Source organism: Ascaphus truei, chromosome 1 (assembly GCF_040206685.1).
Source record: "Ascaphus truei isolate aAscTru1 chromosome 1, aAscTru1.hap1, whole genome shotgun sequence".
NCBI lineage: Eukaryota > Metazoa > Chordata > Amphibia > Anura > Ascaphidae > Ascaphus > Ascaphus truei.
Genome location: NC_134483.1, coordinates 363414774 through 363435639, shown reverse-complemented (window position 1 = coordinate 363435639; position 20866 = coordinate 363414774). Strand labels below are relative to the sequence as shown.

The 20866-nt window shown below is 41.9% G+C and overlaps 1 protein-coding gene across 4 annotated transcripts in view; it reads left to right on the top strand.

The window, feature by feature from the left end:
- CCSER1 (coiled-coil serine rich protein 1) overlaps nucleotides 1-20866 on the top strand; it is an 874804-nt gene that overhangs the window by 517385 nt on the left and 336553 nt on the right. For all 4 annotated transcript variants that reach the window (XM_075609982.1, XM_075609990.1, XM_075609996.1 and 1 more), the window contains exon 6: nucleotides 16988-17195. In XM_075609982.1, coding sequence (XP_075466097.1) covers nucleotides 16988-17195 — 208 coding nt within the window. The remainder of the gene's footprint in view (nucleotides 1-16987; nucleotides 17196-20866) is intronic.

The following is a 20866-nucleotide window of genomic DNA, read 5'->3' as shown; positions in this document are numbered from 1 at the left end:
TAAATATACAGACATGGCATCAACTAAGACTTTAAGAAAAAAAACACAGCCGGTGTCTACTTATTTTAAGAGCAAAGGGGCTGCCAGGGCTGACGTACCTGAATCTCCAGTGCAGACAGCATCAGCAGACCCAGAATTGGACTCCGCACCTGAAGAACCAGACGATATGGATATAATGAGACGTAAAGACATGAAGGAGTTTTGCACCAATATGCAACAATTCTTTAAGTCTGAGCTTTGGGCACTTCGGAAGGATGTGGACGCAATAGGGGAGCGTACGGCCGCTTTGGAACTCAGGGCAGATGAGACAGCTACATCCACAGCAGAAACACAGGCTCAAATATCCGCCTTAAAGGCACAGGTCACTTCCCTAGAGGATAAAATTGAGGACGCAGAGAACCGCGACCGGCGCTGTAACATTCGGCTGAGAGGGGTCCCAGAAACTATAACTGACCCAGAGGAATTTACTTCGAGGTGGCTGGAACATATATTTCCAGACATGGCTGCCAGAGACCTAGTGCTTGACAGATGCCACCGGGCGCTGAGGGGACGACCTCAGCAAGGAGACCCCCCAAGGGATGTGGTGCTTAGATTCCACTGTTACCGCACCAAAGAAAAAACTTGCCGAATAGCAAGGGAACTGAAGGTAGTGGAGTTTGAGAAAATAAAATTCCAAGTGTATCAGGATCTGTCACCTGCCACACTAGCAAAAAGGAGAGCAATGACCCCAGTAACCAGAACGCTAAGAGATCAAGAGATTAGATATCGCTGGCTGTTCCCATGTGCCCTCATGGTCTTTAAAAACGGAGTGACACATATCCTCAAAAATATGGAAGACACTGAGGGATTCCTTAGGAGGGTCCTAGGATCAACTCAGAGCTCCCCTCGCCATGCGGCGGCTAAAGATGGCGCCCCCGCGCAGCCATGAGCTAACCCACGATGGATACACTGAGCCCTGCATGAATGACCCTCCACTAGCCACAACCGCCAGAATCTACGGTATGGTCCAACCCCAACACTGCCCCTCATGCCCTCGGGACCGTTTGGGACCCCTCCCGTAGCCCTCACCAGTCCCTAGAGAGGGGAATCAGCGCCCGACAAAGCAGCAGGTCCTACTCACACTTTTTGCCGGCAGCCATCTTCCCCTGCTTCTTCCCTTGCTCCTTCCCCGAGGCGCGCGGGAGCTTCACTGATCTTCGCGGGCTTGTCCAGTGACGTCATCACCCCGCACCGTCTTCCCGCGAGAGCTGGATACCGGGCGCCTGCGCAGTAGAGGGAGGAAGCGGAGGCGCCTGCTGCCTTCTCCAAGATGGCCGCCGAGGAGTGCTGCCACGAACGGGACCTCCGGCGCCTGCGCAGAAGAGGGAGGAGGCGGGGGCGCTTACTGCCCCTACCAAGATGGCCGCCGAGGAGCGCTGCCACACGCGGGATCCCGGCACCTGCGCAGAAGAGAGAGGAAGCGGAGGGGCTTGCTGCCCTCACCAAGATGGCGGCCGAGGAGCGCAGCCACACTGAATGAGGAGGCTGACGGGGACGCAGGCATAGAGGAGCTCTAGGCGCGCTGCAGAGAAGTGTGCATAGCAGCCTCCGCCTGTGCCTGTGCCCCAGAACTGTGGTCTTCCATATACACATACAGTATTCATATACACGCATATAAAACATTCAAACAATAAAAAGGATCTAAGGGAGGGAGGAAGGGGGGAGGGGGGGGGAAGGAGGAGAGGGGGGGAGGAGGAGGGGGAGTGGGGGGGAGGAGGAGGGGGGAGGGGGAAAAGGAGGAGAGGGGGATGGGGGAGGAAGGAGGAGAGGGGATGCAGATGTACACACAATAAAAAGGATCTAAGGGAAAGGGGGGTGGGGGAGGAAGGAGGAGAGGGGGATGGAGGAGAAGAAGGGGGGTGGGAGAGAGGAAGAGAGAGAGATGGGAGGAAGAGGTGGAGTGAGGGGGGAGGGAGAAGAGGTGGAAGAAAGAGGAGGTGAGGGGAGGAAGGAGAAGAAGAAGGGGGGGAGGAAGAAGAGGGGCGATTGGTTGGGTAAACAAAAAACAAGCCAATCCCACCACAGGATTCATAATATAAGGTTTAAAAATAAAATAAAAATTTACTTAAGTCCCTCGACCACGGTCTAGAGAGACTAAAGCCTATCTCTCCCTATAAAGCGCTATCTGGGAAGCTAGACTCCTGACCTGAGATACCTTAGTGATGAGTACAGGAGCCGCTAAGATGCTGAACAACGTAGCCTCCGGAGGTATATAGATAGCGCAGGCATAAGTGGGCAGGGAGACAGGTTATTTCCGCTACGTCTGTGGCACATGCACAGAGGGATCTCTGCATAGGGCTACTAGAAGACATGCAACTCACAATCTAAGAGGGGATAGGCTCTTTGGAGGGTATAGTCAGACTGACGAGGATTAATCACTTGATATGTTAGGCTCGGATTCACGGAGGGCAGGGTACATCTGTTCATCAGTGTAGATATCCTCATACATGGTAGAGTTACCCAGAAGAAAAGGGCTGCTATGGACATGATCATCTCAGACTGGAGGTATATGAGTTAACATTCTCCAAGGAACTAAGTAGATGAGCTCCAAATTGGTAACGTGGTTCAGGGAGGGTGACAGAAGGTTAGACACAGGGCAAAGTTTTTCGTTATGTTTGGAGGTGTTTATTGATATGCAGTTTCTGTTCCAGTTTCCATCGTTGAAGAGTTTAACGGAGTTACATATAGTAGCTGATTATGAAAAACACGCCGGCGGGATCCCCCGTATTGGCGTGCATGCATTTCCACTTTCGATCCCTGAGAAAGAGGGATCGCACACAAGTCCCAGGGAGGTCGGGTCCCAGCAAGACGGAGAGATCCCTCTATAAGACTGGACCAGGAGACCAACCCCATGGGCGCAAGAGACACACTCGGGGGCTCCCGAGGTGGATTCTTGTTTTTTTATTATTTGATGTCTCTGCAATATTGTCATTATATATGCATGTTATTTTTTGTTTCCTCCCTAATGTTCTTACCTGCATGTGGTCCCCCATCCCCCGCCTTCCCACCCTCCCTTCCCCCCCTCCCCCTCCCACCTCTCACCCTCCCACCTCTCCCTCCCTTCACCTCTCAGGGGAACATCGTCCACACCGTCAAAACACACAACAGATGGTACAGATGCGTCTCAGCACTACAGACCGGACATGCGCCAGGGATGGATTCTTGGGTGAGTCCAAAGATTTCACGAAGCTATCACACACACACTTTAATAAATGGCGTTGATACTTATTTCCCATAACGTACAGGGCTTTAACAACCCAACCAAACGGAAGTTGGCCTTTACAGACTATAAAAGGAAACATGCTGAAATCCTTTTTCTACAGGAGACACACTTTAGTAAATCAAGTGCCCCTAAATATCTTGACAAAGATTTCACCCAGGTTTTCACATCAGCAGCAGCAGTCAAAAAACGGGGGGTAGCTATACTATTCCGGAACAGCATTCCGTTCGAGGTGCAGTTAACTAAACGTGATACGGATGGTAGATACATCATTGTTGTAGGAACAATTAGGGGGCAGAGAATCACGTTGGCCTGCTTATACGCTCCCAGCGAGAAGAACACGATCTTTTTCGATAAGTTTTTTAGAACCCTAAACTCAGTAGCCCAAGGGAGCGTCGTACTCGCGGGTGACTTTAACATAGTCATGCAACCGCACATGGATAGGTCAGGGGTCGTAGGTCAGTACAACAAAGGAGCGGGTGTATCTTTGCGCCGGGGCCTCAAGACCAACCAATTGTCAGATATATGGAGGGAACTACATCCGGCGGACAGGGATTACACTTTCTTCTCTCACCCACACGGCTCGTACAGCAGAATTGATTACTTTTTTGTGTCCTGTCAACTGGTTCCTGAGGTTACCCGAGCAGGGATCCATGATATTTCATGGTCAGACCATGCACCAATAGAGCTAAGGTGCAATAATATCCGAACTGATAGACCTGGGACGAACTGGAAACTTAATGAATCAATCTTAAAAATACCGGAAATATGTGATATTATTGGCAACGAGATTGACCAATTCTTCAATATCAATACGGGCTCTGTTGACTCACAGCTTGTCCTATGGGAAGCCCATAAAGCAACGTTACGCGGCACGTTAATAAATATCACAGCCAGACGAAAGAGAGAAAGAGAGTCCAAAATTATCAATCTCCAAAACAAATTACAGACTTTCTCCTCTAACCATAAAAGGAATTTAGACCCCAAAACCTTACAAGAGGTAAAAGATGTCAAAATTGAACTTAACATGCTACTAGCTTCCAGAGCTGACAATTCACTGAGTTGGTCAAAGAGAAAATTTTACGAGAAAGCGAACAGGCCGGATACAATGCTGGCCCGCATGCTAAAGGACAGGCAAGCTAAGTATAACATCCAAGCTATACGCTTAAAATCTGGTATCCCCACGTCTAATCCTCAGAAAATTGTAAACGAATTCGGCTCCTTCTATGAAACACTGTATAACGGTGAAAAAGTGGCACATAACTCTACAACGAGCGGTGCCCTAAGAGATTTCTTAGCCAGCTCGGAACTAGGGAGATTGACGGACACTGATAGAGCAGTTCTGAATGCTGACTTCACTATGGAAGAACTATCTCAGGCCATTAAAGAACTGAAGCCATCAAAGGCCCCTGGGCCTGATGGATTCTCAGGGCTTTACTATAAGAAATTTATAAAGCTGCTCGCCCCAAGGTTGCTCCGCATGTTTAACGCTATTTTAGCGGGAGCCCCCATCCCCAAGGAGATGTTAAAGGCGTCAATATCACTAATTCATAAAACTGGGAAAGACCCGCTAGACTGCAAAAGTTACCGGCCTATATCATTAATTAACACTGATGTTAAATTATACGCTAAATTATTGGCCAATAGACTTAGTCTCATCCTACCCAGACTTATACACCCAGATCAAGTCGGATTTATCAAGGGCCGGCAAGCAGCGGATAATACACGACGATTTATTGATCTGTTGGATTTGGCAAATAGTAAGGCAACTCAAAGCATGTTGTTAAGTCTGGATGCAGAAAAAGCTTTCGATAGGATAGACTGGCCATATCTAAAAGAGACGCTTGCGACATTTGGCTTTGGAGATCGGGTGAGTGAGGCGATTCTATCGCTGTACTCTGGCCCCACCGCCAGGGTCATACACCAAGGCTACCCCTCTCTGCCATTCCAAATAAAGAGTGGCACGAGACAGGGCTGCCCATTATCCCCGCTTTTATTTGCCCTATGTATCGAACCACTGGCGGCACAAATCAGAGGAAACCCAGACATCTCAGGGTTAAACGCATACTCCCAGACCCATAAAGCGGCCCTGTATGCGGATGACATCCTCTTGATTATCACAAAACCCCTTACATCCCTACCAAACCTCTTCGACCTACTAGATCGATTTTCTAAGGTCTCCGGCTTCAAAATCAATCAATCCAAATCGGAAGCCCTCAACATCAACCTCCCTAGACACATGGAGAAATTACTAAAATTAAATTTCAAATTTAATTGGCAACAAAACCACATAAAATACCTGGGTGTCCACATCACCAAAACTGTAAAAGACGTGTACAATGCAAATTACCCCAACCTGATTCGGACCTTAAAATCTGATTTACGGAAGTGGACATCCAAAAGGATATCCTGGATTGGACGTATCCATAGTGTCAAAATGAATTTACTCCCCCGTTTATTATACCTCTTCCAAACTCTCCCAGTGCCACTCAGTTGGAGGGACTTGCACTCACTTCAATCTGAAATATCCAAATTCATCTGGGGAGGTAAAAAACCAAGAGTAAGTAAATTAAATATGAAAAGATCTGTGGCGGCGGGCGGCCTAGCTGTACCCTGCCTGGTATCATATTACAAGGCGGCACAATTAAGTCAGATTGTACAATGGCATTCTAACCCAAAGTTAAAGAGATGGGTGGAATTAGAAAATGCTGCATGTGCACCTCTGGAACTGAGCAGCTTAATTTGGTTACCTAAAACGGCGCGAAAATTTACCGCCATGCCGCTCTCCTCGATGACCAACTCAGTGTCAATTTGGGAGTCTACGAAATTTCGGTATTCCCTTACGACAAAACATTCTATGGCAACACCCATTTGGAATAACCCTGATTTCGCTCCAGGTCTATCAGTCAGTAATATCTCAATCTGGAGACAGAGGGGCTACAATCGGATTAGAGATCTGGAGGGTCACGACAGAAAAATCAAAACATTCGACCATATCAGGGAAGAAAAAGAGATCCCTCACTCAGAATTCTTTAGATACCTCCAGATCAGGGCATTTTATAACAAACTTGCCCCATACCCCCTATTAACATCTTTCGAAAAGCTCTGTCTGGCTGAGACCGACACGAAGGGACTTACATCTCAGCTATACGGAGAAGTGATTAGTTCTGGTGAACATGAGCAGCAGATACCCTCATTCCGTTCTCAATGGGAAACAGATCTGGGAGAAAACTTAGAAGATGAAGAATGGAGCGCCATATATATGGCCACAGCGAAGAGCTCCATATGCACCACGCTCAAGGAGAACGCATATAAAGTCCTAATGCGATGGTACCTCACCCCACTGAAATTATCAAGGTTTGTGCCGGGTTCCTCTCCCCTGTGCCCCCGCCAGTGCGGAGGAACAGCCGACCTGTTACATATGCTGTGGTCTTGTCCACGGATCTCTCCACTGTGGGAAGCGATTAGACATTGGATACAGAGACTGTTCGATCTCACCATTCCCCCAGACCCGTGGTTGTTCCTACTGAACAGGCCATTGACGGGCCTTTCCAAAACAAATAACAAACTAATTGCCCATTTCGCAATTGCAACGCGGTGCGAGATCGCAGCATTATGGAAACAATCTGATATTCCAACCATCCCAAAGATTCGGAATCGAATTTGGTTCATTTGCCAGATGGAAAAATTAACGAGTTTAGTTAACGATACTGGTGACAATTTTCTAAAAGTCTGGACGCCTTGGCTGGCACAGACAGATATCCCGGGGATTGAGAGGTCCTCAATATGGCTCTGATAACAGTAGGTGCGTTCTCCTTGGGAGGGGCTTACAGGAAGTATTCTATTCACCCAGGACCCCTTATAGCAACATTATAACATAAGTAATAAGAGAGACGACTCAGCTTGCAAACATCTGCGATGCTTAGCACGGAGCCACGTGCTGCACATACTACCAATGCACTCCCCCTACCTCACCCCCAACCTACCCCTCTCCCCTCCCCTCCCCATCCCGCCTCAATTTTTTTTTTTTTTTTTTTTTTTTTTTTTTGTGAGTATGTATTGTCTCCCCTTTTAAGTTGAGTTATATGTGTCTGTTTGTCCATTTAAGTAGAGTCGGCTTGGACTATATAGTCCACACCAAAGTACCCGGAAGACCGGGTCCCGAAGCACAGCAGGACCTCGTTGTTACTTATATAATTGTTAAAATATTGTTTGCATACAAGACAAAAGTATTCTGTAATGTATTTTATGCTGTCTTGATTCAATAAAATTTAAGTTATAAAAAAAAAAAAAGATAGGGCGAAGGGAAATGGAGGACCAGAGGAGCATTGGGATGAGATCCATGAGACAAACACTGATACAGGAGAAACGAAGGAGACAAGGAAAAATGGGTCGCACAAAAGAACTACAGTATTGTAGGAAGACAGCGCAGCCGAGGGGAATAAGAGACCATGGTGTAGACAAAGGGGAACAATTGTAAAGGGACATAAGAACAGTATGAGATGAGGAATGAAAAGATAAGGGTCTAGTGGATGAAAATTTTACAGTGACACATCTTAGGGGAAAAACAAGGTCTCTCTATAGCACACATCCCCAATCTCATTCGCTAGAGTATTATTTCAAACAGAAATGATTCCTCGTCAAAATAAAACTGCAGTACCTGATGAATGCAGCACACAAAATCTATTCTGCAACAGGTTCTAACTGCTGGGCTGCAGATATTTGTGAGTAATTAAAGCGCAATTCTCATCATCATACAAATTGCGCTCGTTTTAAGCTTCTTTTATTAAAACACCAAGTGGGCCTTTGAGAAATATTTTTTTTCTGTTTTTTTCTACTGCTGCGGCCAGCTTCATTCTTACACTTACCCGTCTTGTCCCGTGGCTTTTTTCGGGCTGGCGCCGAACTTGGCCGCGCGCCAGCCGCATCTTCCCCGCATCCTTCCCCTCGTTCCCCTCCCCTCGCGACTTCTGCCTCTGCTTTCCGGGTCACCCTCTGCTTCCCACATCCCCCCTTACCCCGTCACCACCTTCAGGGAACCCTGGGCACGCGCGCCATGCGCGCACGCACCCTGGCACGCGTGACTGCGCATTAGTGACGCGCTGCACACGTCGGCAAAAAAAAAAAAACAGCTGCGTGTGCCCGCACATTGCGGTGGCGGCCGCAGAAGAATCAGCTGCCACTGTATGTTTTGACTAAATCCTTTTCTAGCCTCTCCTATTTAGAAGAATATTATGACATTGACGTTCTGTGGCATTAATGGATGCCACTGCATTTTTTATTTTTAATATTAGCTTGCAAGCTTCTCCAATGCTTGGAGGGAGATTTGGCTTCACTTGTGCTTGACAGATAGCTGTGTCCCATTTATTTTATTTTAAGTTTACAAGTTCAATAAACGCAGACAAAATCAGCCTTGGCATCAAAATATTTTTTCTAGCCCCAACAAAAAGTTACTGCAAATAGCTTTGTGATGGTAGGGGTAGATTTGGCTGCTTTTAATAAAGGTTAAGCCCACCAGTATCCCTACCTGTCAATAATTAAAGGAATTTATTAATGTATGTACATTTATTTGTACCCCTCCTGTGTATGTATACTGTGTCCACATTGGGCCGATATATTTTGTAGCCTGGTTCAGCACTTTGGGAACCAGGGGTTAACCGTAGGCTTAAATGTTTTAAATGTGCAGGCTATGTGTGGAGAATGGGTTCATTATAACAGTATCCAATCTTCACACAAAGGAGATCCTGGGAGAGATAATGTAAGTGACTTGGGACATTATCAAGCGAGGCAGGGCTGTGGACTCAGGTGTGGGGATAGTGGCTTCCTGTGGGTGGACCATTGTTCGGCCCAGAGACTGAGCCACCTATCCCTTCAGGGGGTATTGGGAGGACCAGGGGAAACGTTGCTCCAGGACTATGCCCTGTAGGCGCGATTCCCAATGGTCGGTTCAAATACCCTGCTTGACTTAAACCTTCCCCTATGGGCTGTCCTGGAAGTTTGGTAACCTTCCCTTGCTGAGAATTGGTCCAATGCAGGCAAGACCTCACTCACTGATTGGACCCCGAAGACAATCCGCCCTGGGATTGGTCAGTCCTCCATCCTCAATTTTGGTGGATGGGGACCGAGGGATATATGAGGAGGAACCCGGCTTTTGTTCCAGAGACTTGTTGCACAGCCAAAGTGGACCCTTTAAATATCCGAAGTCGGCCAAGGGTGTTATGGAGACTTGTGGAGGAGTTAAGAGGGAAGCAATTTCAGGAACTTTGAAACTGCTGGCTCATGCAGAGCAAGGCAGTGCGGCTTATACTACCAAGGATAGCGGCGCAGGTTTGGTAAAGTGTATCGGGGTAAACTTCTGGACAGAGGTGCCTGCACCTAGGACTTTAGGTTGTTCCGCCAGTTGCAACAGTTCGGTGAGTTTGTGTGTGTTTTATGTACTGGAAGTTTGTGGTAACTTTTTCCAATAACTTCACTCTGCAGGTCTGTCTAGTGCACTGATCCCTGGTGTTATTGTCCTTGTCTCCTGTGACAGCTGTATACTATGAAACGTATATCTGCAACATTTTTAGATTGACGAGGGTGCTGTCTTAGGTCCAGATCCACAAAAATGGTGTTTAGCTTCAGCATGCCTTTAATACCATTCATATAAATAGGAACGGAGTGAGAAAGAAGTGATCTGCGCTCATAAAATTGTGAATATTGTGCTCAAGTAAATTAATACTTAGTGCAAAGTAAACCAGTGTTTAAGTCTAAATTGGATGTGATAAATCAAATATAAAACCTGTTAAAAAGGAGGTAGGTGCTGCTGTGCTCGTGGGATGGCTCCACAAACCGAAAACTAATACAAGAACAAAAAGAGAAACAGCGCAAAAAACCTCATAGTGTAGTATATTAAAAAGTGTTTATAGTGTTAAACAGGTAAATATTGCACGTACATCAAAGAGAATATATATCAGCATGACATGTATAGGTACATGTTACCACTACAGCAGACTGCAATCGTGGATCAAGTTGTATCAGCCCAGCAGGCGGATCAAATCTCTCCTTGTACTCTGGTGGCAGTCTTGTTACACCCTCCACTCAATTTGGTCAAGGCCCCTCACTGTATGGTGAGGGTACAGCCGCCACTGTCACAAAGAGAAAGGCTCCCTTGCCGGTTCCTGGTATCGGCTCACCGCACTTGTGCTGGTGACGTCATCAGATGGCACCGATGGAGTTTCACACGTCGCGTCTTTTGCGGGTAATGGATGAAAACAGCCAAAGAATGTCCCATATAGAGTCAGTGTTGGCAATACAAATAAACCTTTGTAGGTGGTGATAGGAACGCGCCCTCTTCCTTCCAATGCATTTCGTATATGAATATACTTCGTCAGGTAAACATTCCCTGACGAAGTATATTCATATACAAAACGCGTTGGAAGGAAGAGGGCGCGTTCCTATCACCACCTACTAAGGTTTATATATATATATATATATTGTAAGCTATATTATGTACATGTATGTATGTATATATATATATATATATATATATAATGTAAGTTATATAATGTGTATGTATGTATGTATCTATGTATGTATGTGTATATACACAGTATATATTCACATACATGACGTCACGACAACGCAACGGAGATGAAGAGTATGAGAAGGTAAGAGGCCAGGTACCGGCACCTTTTACTTTACAAAGAAAGGCACTGGTTAAAACATTGTATTATGTTGGAGTGTCTTGAACAAGCTTGGGCCATGTTGAGTTCAATTTGTTTTTTTAATAACGCTAAAGTGATAGACAAATATGTTCTGTAAAATGGTTCCATCTAAAGCATATGATTCAATTAGATATATTTACATATTCGTAGCTGTATTTATATAGAGAGGAGGAGATGTGAAGGATGGTGTGGGGAGGTTAATAATTACAAGTATTCAATATCACTGAGCTACAGAAAAGCCTGCACATTCAAGTTGGTTGATACAATATTTTTGACAATATATGTCTTCATTTTTACTAACAGAAACCCTAAGGCAATCTCTATATTCCACATTAGCACATCAATTCTTCTTTTAAATGCCCTGATATATTACAAGCTTTCAAAAACTAATATATAATCGTATACATTTTCAAGATTTACTAAATTATGTCTCCAAATCCATTACATTCTCACTGTAACATAAAAGCTTGTTTAACAATAACATTAGATTCTAATTTTTTTATGTGCTAATGAAATGGAATATCTTTTATAGTGTCTGTTTCTTTTTGACAGATTTGTACAATTCCTGTCTAATGTGAAATTGAAGGATTATACGGATCGCGATGCAATCATCCCTGGAATATTATTTATTTATTTTTCATTGCGGAATGAACATTACAGTTATATTCAGTCAAACCTCTATGCTTGCCAGGCTACTTGTAAAGCAGCGGTCTGGGGTGATCACTGGGTTTATTTTACGTTAAAGAGGTCTTCTTACTCGTTCCAAAGCTGTTTCAATTTTTTAATACGATCTGTTCACGAGATGTAAGATTTTGAAACATTAAGTGTTCAGGAGGTTAAAATGAAGCTCTTCTCAGAGCCCAGTGCAGTGTGAATGTCACCATAGGAAAGGTAGAGATGAAGAAAAACATGGTTTGTAACATTAAAACAAGAACAAGACCATGCTTCCATACTAACAGGTCTGGAGGATTGCGGCATTAACTCCTTGGGTGCCGGAGGGCCAGGCACCAGGGTTTCATGGACACTCCTCAGATCGCCATCACTAAGCCTGGAACGGAAGAGGGGGGGTCCTCTTCCATTTCCCTGCCTTCAGCGCCTCATCGGAAACAAGCACAAAAATGGGCATTCACGATGTCATGGAGTCCCTGAAGTGCCAGACATCATGATATAGTGACAACGTCCAGGGGCCCCCAAATAGAATAGAAATTAAAACATCTAATGTATGCTCCTAATAATGCACACATGCTACCATAATTGTTTTATTTTTTTATTTTGCAGTGAATCAAACATTTTGATGGATAACTTAATAGTTATTTGTAGATGAACTCTGCATATGAGCTGTCAATCACAAGCCTCTTGTTCAATCTCGTGTGTCTTCTCAATCAGAGACTTGTGATGTCATGACAGATCTTGTGGAAACTGCATCGATACAGAGCTGTAGTTTTTGTCAGGAGTTCTAGATGGTTACTAGAGATCTCGGCTACAAAACGATATCCATGTGCAGCTGTTATTAGAAGAAATACTATCTCTGAACAACTGTCAATTATTCTGTAGAAATGCTCATTGTAATTATAGTATTATATTTTTTTTATTTATATGGCCATATAGTGTATGCTGTTCTTTACAGATATGTTATACAACAGGGGAAGAATGCAAGTACATGCATAATAGAACACATTGGGGTAAAGTTCCTGGCCAAAGAGCTTACGATCGAACTGGTGTATTGGGAGGCAGAGACAAAAGGGGTGCATGGAAGGGCACATTTTATAAAGAGGGTAACTGTATGTGCAGTGCTTCATATGGTCATTTGACAAGACTATTGAAATGCTTCCTTGTAAAGTCATTATTGCATTAGACTACTAGTGTATAATGAGAAACTACGAGCAGATTGTTATGTACAGTAACTTTAATACAGTCTTGTTCATGGAAGTCTACAATATCACATTCTCTGAAACAAATAAATATTTAGGTTCAGTAAGCGGTGCTAAGCAATAAACACTGTACAACGTTGTAATACCCCCTATTCCCACTAAATTGGATGTAAGGGGGCTTATTTATCAAACTCTTCACTTCTACAAATCTAGGGCAAAACTGGCATAAAATTAAAGTACCAGATTTATCAAAGCGAAAAATCTCATTAGTGTTAATAAGAAAAACACTTCTTGATAAATTTGGTGCCACCATTTTGCCACCATTTTGCAGCCGGAAGGCTTTGATAAATGATGCCCAAGGTCTTTTATGGCTGCAACACAATGTTTAATTGACCCCTCTATCAATACAGGAACAAACACCTAAGCTGAACAGAGGTGAGCTACCATACTGTATAACACATTGCAGGGATTTTCAATCACTGTTCTCTGTCCCCAGTGCTGAAGCTAAGATATAAATAATAACTTCTACGGTCAAATGGGAAAGGAAAACTATAAAACCTTGGTAAAAACAGTAAAAAAAAAAATCTTTGGAAACAGAAAGCAAAGCAATCAGTATAATATCACTACCATTTGCATTTAAACATTATTTGCACACCAAAAGAAAACATTGAAAATAAACATGCTTTCTACGGTTTCCAACCCACAGGGGACTAGACTGCATTCAGAAGTGCTTTGATTGTGAATCACAATTGCTTCATGTTTGAATGGCTTTCCCAACGCTTCGTTGACACCATCACTATCAGTATTGAAATGCCGTTCTGTCTTTCACTGTCTAATGTATGTTTTTAGTGTATGATATGTTTGTAAATACAAGTCAAACGAACCTGTTTCTTTTGAATTGGGTTGGCGTAAAACTTTGATTTGATCTGATATCTTCCTAACACTTCCAGATTGTAATTATAAGACTTTGGCAAGAGAACTGTACTGTGGCAAGAACAGATGTGACTCGTGTTACTGGCTGCATTGTGTTGTGAAAAATGCATTCCTGCTAAACAATTTCACGAAGAGATGTTACTTCATTCTCCTTTTCAGCTCTTAAAATAGATTTGTGAATTTCTTTTAAAAACAAGAAAGGCACTTTCTTTCCTCAATGTGTGGCCCTCATGGAATTTCTCATTCTATGTTCAAATGTTTTCTAATGTTAATTGACCCTTTGTAATTATTTATCTTTCCATTGGCCTTTGTCTTGCAAAAAGCTGTAGATGGTCAGGCGTAATTTTTTTCCCCATTGTAAAGCTGAATGATAAATTAAATAGCAAGTTGTGATAGATATCTGTTCAATGTTTCCCATTTCCCCGTAACATTAAAAAAAAAAAAAGAGACATGGGGAAAATTCCATTATGGGATAACCTGAGGATTTCTTCTCCATGCTGATATCTCCGTGCAGCAGAAACATCTGCATTGCTGCTACATTCATGTGGAAGATGAAATCTTCTAAATCTCAGTGTATATCACTTAATAAATTCATATGAGAAATGAATAGCTTAACAATTTCTATTGATCATGGCTCAGAAATCCAAATGTGCTGGAAAACATGTCAATAATGCTTGCACATAACTCTTCAATTCATCTTTTTGATATCGTTTTGGTTTCAGACTATCCCTTGATTACACAGCTATCACGTTATGCAATGTAGGAATGGTTTTCATCAAAAACATACCCTTGGCTTTGTATCTTGGTTTTTTTATGGTTGTATCAAAACTTTTCATAAAGTAAGGGGGAAAAATACACCTTTGGCTAACAGCTGAAAACACTGGATTATTATTGTTTGTGTTTGCCCTTTCCTTCTATGTGCACATTTGCTACAATAACCTATCATGCATCCTTGAGAGAGTAAGCTCACCTGCCATCATGCAAAGTATCTAAGTATCTTTCACGGTTATAATGGAATACTGGTGACATTAGAAATGACAGTTGTATGTCTTGAAGAAGAGGTAATAATGATGGATGAAAGCACTGGTTAGCTCTCAGAATACAATGTTTTATATTCATGTAATCTGCTTGAGTGCCTGTCAATATGTTCTGCATTTATTTGACCTTAAACGGGAGCGTTTACAGCTGAATTTAGCATGTCACATCCGAGTCACTATGGGATAAATCAGTTTCTTTCACTTTTTTTTTTCTCAAGTTCAAAATGAATGACGTGCACTCAGGAAAGGAATTGACACACTGTTACATTTATAGAGAAATAAATGAAAGAATGTTGTAAAACTAATGTTTGCTTCTGAACATTGGTTCCTGCTCCTTTGTACTATGTGTCCATAATGACCCTTTATTAAAGTATGGAAATCAGCTGATTAGTATTCCCTGATCTCACTCACCTCTTTCTTACTCAACTCGAATTAACATTTTCAAACACAGACATCACACCCAAAGTGTTGTTGCCGGGTATTTCAATAATAAACGAGAACATAAACCCACTATTTCCAACTGAGATAAATATAAAGCTAGACCTGTGAAATTTCACATTTACAATTTCAGTCACCAGTTCTCATCTGTTTACAAAGATGACCTATAGTGTCCAATATCTAGAATATGCTCAGTACAATTTTTTCATGTCCCACTTTTTTTTTTCTACTATTTTAAAGGGATAAAAACTGATCTTTAATCTGAATTATTTCATCGGTTTTTTTTGTTGTTGTTTATAATTAACCCAAACAAAGTGTATCTACAGTTGCTATTTTTAGCATGGCAATTGAAAATGTAAGTCCAAAAAAAAAATATTTTTTGTGCTGTAACTAATTGAGGCAGCAATATTAATTACATGTAAGTTCTCAATCAATGAATGACCTTTAATTGTGTATTATATTCAGTATATTTACTACTAACGTTGGACTGTTTTACTACCCTCAAATTGTACAGTCTGTAGCTGGAAATACTATCACATTATATACCTCAGAGGTATATAGATTTTCTTCTTTTCACGTTGTGAGTGCATCGGATTTTAAATGTATTGATTGAATTGCTTCATTAAATACACTACACCACAAGGATGGTGTTTGTGTTGCTTCTATATTCTAGCTGTTTGAGAAAATCACTGCTTACTAGTAAAGTAAAATATTTAACATCATACAGGAAACAGTAGTATGCAGATGTATTATGAATTATATTTTACTTTGTTGTTTTTGTGTGCAGTTAACAATTGTATGGCCTGATTCTGTCCATACGCAACTTATTCAGATTAATGCCACTACATTCCTTACGTTACTTAGAGTCTGTTAGGGTGCATTTTGTGGACCACTGTTAACTAATGGCAGTGAAAGTTCAATATATTAAACATAGGTGCTGTATGAGCACATTTACATGTCCAAAAACATGCATTATCTCATAGTCACTCAGCAAATAATGTCTGCTACAGCCAGGGATTCTGGGTAAAGACACTCCCTTACACTCCCTTTTCCCCCTCCCCTTCACTCACTCACCCTCCCTTTCTTACACCCCCATCTCTCCCCTCCTTCTCTTACACCCACATCTCTCTTTCTCCCTTCCCCTTCCCTCTCTTAAACCCCCATGCTCCCCCTCTCTTAACCAACCCCTCTCCCCCTCCCTCTCTTACACGCTCACCTCTCCCCCTCCCTCTCTTACACCCCAACCGCTCCCTCTCTTAAACCCCCACCTCTCCCCCTCCATTAGCAACCTCCAGCGGCGGTCTGGCCTCGTTCACTCAAAGTAGATGGTAGGCTCTATTTTTATTTTAGTAACCATAACTTTTTTATGTCGTCGATTGGTAACTTTAAAAAAATCATTTTTTAAATTTTTTTTTTCACATAATGTTAACTGTTAACAATGTTTTAACTTTTAAGGTGTCCATGGGAATTACATGTACTGTGAATGCTTTGGCATGTTACTTCATCTCTCTGTGCCTCGTAAGCTCGTAGATCGGAAGGTCCTTGGTGCAGAGGCTCACTGTGCGGTACAAACTCTATGTATAGTGCACTGTAAGTGCTGTAATATATTTAAACTTATATATAAACACGTTTCTTATTTAGCAAATCATAAGTAGGTCAGAGTCTTGAATAGCGAATGAAAAAAAAACAATGTTCTGGATTTAAATTTGCTTCTATATGATCTGTATTTGTTTCTTCTTTTAGAAATCTCTTTCTACATCTGTCAAAAGAGAGTGATCAAGATGATGCTAAGTGCTCTCGTGTCTGCCAAGTGCCCACCAGCCCATCTGTAGAATGGCCCTTTGCACAGGAGGAAAGCACAGGCATGGAATCGTTGCCTTTCAGATTGATGATGCAGGACTGTACGTCTGTAAAGACATTACTGCTCAAGATGAAGAGGATCCTGCAAGAGGTAATGGCTTCATTATCTGTGAGATTAATAGCTATTCATGCCAGTGGGTTGGTTTATGGAATTATGAAAAAAAATAAATCTCAAGAATTGTGAGGCGGAAGAGAATTGAATATCCTTCCTGTGTATAATGCTCGGAATTCAATACAATGTGTGAGAACAAATACTGCAGATTGCAGTTGCTGGGATGCCTTGCTGGTAAAAAAGAGACAAGTATGGGGGAGTGCCTGCTAACTTTCCTCTTCAAAGGTATAACTTTCAGATTGATTAAGTTGAACAAGGAATTAACATAAAGCTATACGTTCTATGGGTATTATTTGGGGAATTGTACTCTGTTTCCACCAGGGTGCATTATTTATTCAGCAGGCTTCCCTGGCTTCTATGAATAAAAGGATAAGCCATAAAACCGTACTTTCCTAAAGCGTTATTTGTTGACTGGAGGCATGTTTCAAAAATATGCCTAAATAGAGAAAACATTGGAGCTTGCCGCACAAGAGCAAATCAGTATATGATAAGCATTGAAAAAAGTAAGAAGCAAGATGGAAAGCTGTATTGTTGTGTGTGAAACCAAGTTAGACCCAGATCCACCACAGGGGGCTAAGTTTTAGCATATCTTTACTCTTAATCATTAATATGGACAACATACTGTACAGTATGGGATTATGCCTTTTTGCCGTTACTGCGAAGTTGGCATATACTTCGGGTGACCATATTTGTCCCGGAAAAAACTGGAACAAATGTCGCACATGCGCCAACTCCGCATGCGCGATCGGAGATTGCCATTGCGCCACCGACAAGCAACGATCGTGCATGTGCGGCAGGGAAGTGCCTATCGCATATGCGCAGATAAAAACTGGGACAGTGGCCATAAAAGTCAGGACCTTGGACAGGCAGCTAAAAACCGGGACTGCCCCAACTAAACTGGGACGTCTGGTCATCCTACATATACTGCAGGTTGAAATGTAGTTGTTGAATGAAAGTTCTTGTTATACATGAATGTTGCTAAGGCATTCTAGCTGTCGCTGCTTTTATTACTTAAGGCCTACAATATCTTCCTCTGAATGGAAGTTTGATGCTTTTCTTCCATGGAGAAGCATTTCAGAGCATATTTAATAGGGGTCTAATGCAGGAGGAGCAAGTGACACTCTTAGACAAGAAATGTTTTAGAGAATGCCTTACAGAGCCGTCTTAAGACTTTTTGGGGCTTTGGGCTAACTAATTTGTAGGCACCACCCACAAAGGTCACATTTAAATATAAATACAGTATGCTTTTATTGAACAACATTCAAAACTTTTATTGAAATGAAACTCTGCAAATATTACTACAACAAACACGAACATTTTATTTATCTACATGTGTATCTTTCTGTGTAATGTATTGTCATAGTCACAAATAACATTAGAAAATGTGATTTTATGAAGTATATCTGATTCAATTGTCATCAATGAAAGAGCGTTCAATGTTGAGCAGAGCTCATTCTTAATTAGTTTGAACATGGGAATAGATCCTTCGCCTTCGCAGTTTGTGGCCGTCAGTGATAGGAACTTTCATAACGCAATTTCAATGTTAGGAAATGTTGCCTCCAGTTTGTCATGCTAAAAGTGGAGTATAAGCAGAAATCCCTGATGAAGTAGGTAACACCTACAAAACGCTTAGGATAAGCTTTTGGATATTCTACTTATACGCCAAATACATTGCCTAAGCACTGCCAGGTCCATACGAGTCTGTGGCTTCCACTTTTCACTGATGGTAAGCCTGCTGTTAATCACTCGACAGCGTTAGAGTGTGATGTCAGTGATTGACGCATGAGACTCAGAGTTCCATTCCATGGTGTGTTTCTGTCTTTGTTGGGAGTTCTCCTTACGGCTATACTGCTAATACTAGCTAGCGCTGCCATCACATTTACTGACCGGAGGACCATGAGCTGAGACCAAAGATCCCGGACCCGCGTTACCACACCAGGAGATCCTGAATTTACCAATCCAGGGACGGATCGTAGTGGGTACGAGCTGATGCGGTTGTCCGGGTTTCCAGACGTTTGGATGTGTGCGCCTTGTGGTAGCATATCCCTAACATGTACTGCTTGATTAAATAAGTTAGATGTGCGTGTAATACTTACCAACCTTGCAAATAGCACAATATACTTTTTGATACACTAGGAGTTGTGCGCTGTCTTTTTCTTCCCTGTGCTAGTTCCCTGGATGTTGAGCCATCCCTACTGATTAGCTGCAGACTCATGTGTATGACCACTGGAAAGGTTACATTTCTATCCGTTTTTCACTTTATTTGTATCGTTATTTTTTTATGACACACTTGACACTATTAGATTTCTTTCTCTGTGTAGATTGTATATTTTAGGGTAAATATTTTACTTTGGTAAATTCACTTGCTGATATCCATATCAGCATTATATTTTTATAATTATCATAATCTGGTGCGCGGTTATTTCTTATTTTATTGTCACTTCTGACAAATCAATTAGACTACCTGTTACATAAAAAGTGTAGAAACATCTTTAAATAATATATATATATATATATATATATATATATATATTAAAGTTAGGCTATATATCACATTTAAATCAATATACTGTTGTAATCACACCAACAAATACATTTAAAAAAATGATAATTAAGTAACGTTTGCTGCGTTCAGTTAGAACGACAAATTTAAAATAACATTTTGGACCATATTATATGTGGAGACTCTGAAAGGTCGGGGCCCTTAGAAGTTCCGGTGCCCTGGGCTGCAGCGCAGTTAGCGCATGTCTTAAGATGGAACTGACTGCAGGATGTTGGCATAAAACCAACTGTTTTGTGGGGTGTTATTGGGACAACATTAAACAAGAAAACAAAATGCTTGTATCCTTTCTCTGAGTGGTTGTGCTGAAATTTGACTGTATTTTGGTTTGCCAATTGCAGAATATTTTCCTTATACTCCAGTTGTGTTCACTTTAGGAATTGTGTTGTATTAATATTGTACCCAACTTTAGTTCTTTTAGATAACGTAAAAAATTAAAATCTAAGCATTTTGCGATGTACTATTATTGACAGTACTTGGTAAACACTAGTATTATTTATATTTAGTAATTCATTACCCATGGTGGCAGTAATGCTTTTAAGATTTTCAAACATTGTAAAAGTGTCTTACTAAGATGTGTTATTTTTGGAGCGGTGATATATAAATCATGTCCATTAGTTCTAAACAACTTTTTGTTACCTTGTACAAAATATGCTATGCAAAGACCATCCAAAGTTTCCTGATATTCACGTGTTTCCCAAAGTATACACTTTGCTCATCTCATGGGAGACCTTAATGGTTATCACAGTGCCGTAAATAGGTATTCTTGTTCCTGGGCAAAATAATAATTATGTACCAGATAACACGTCTACTTTACTGGCTAGTTCAGGAGTATATCTTTCTAATGTCCTTAATGGTGCAATTTCTCATTTCTTGAATCGTATTTTTCAAGTCTGCTATTAATTTAACAGCTTTACAAATGGTCAAACTTTTATGTTGAAGAGCTAAATTACTAAATTAGATGTGCTGGAGAATTGTATCCCAAACTAATAAATTACAAATACATGTATAATCTATATGTTTTACAAAACCCTGAGCGGCAGAAATAGTTTCAAGATCTAAGATGAATTCGGAAATGTTTTGTATTTTT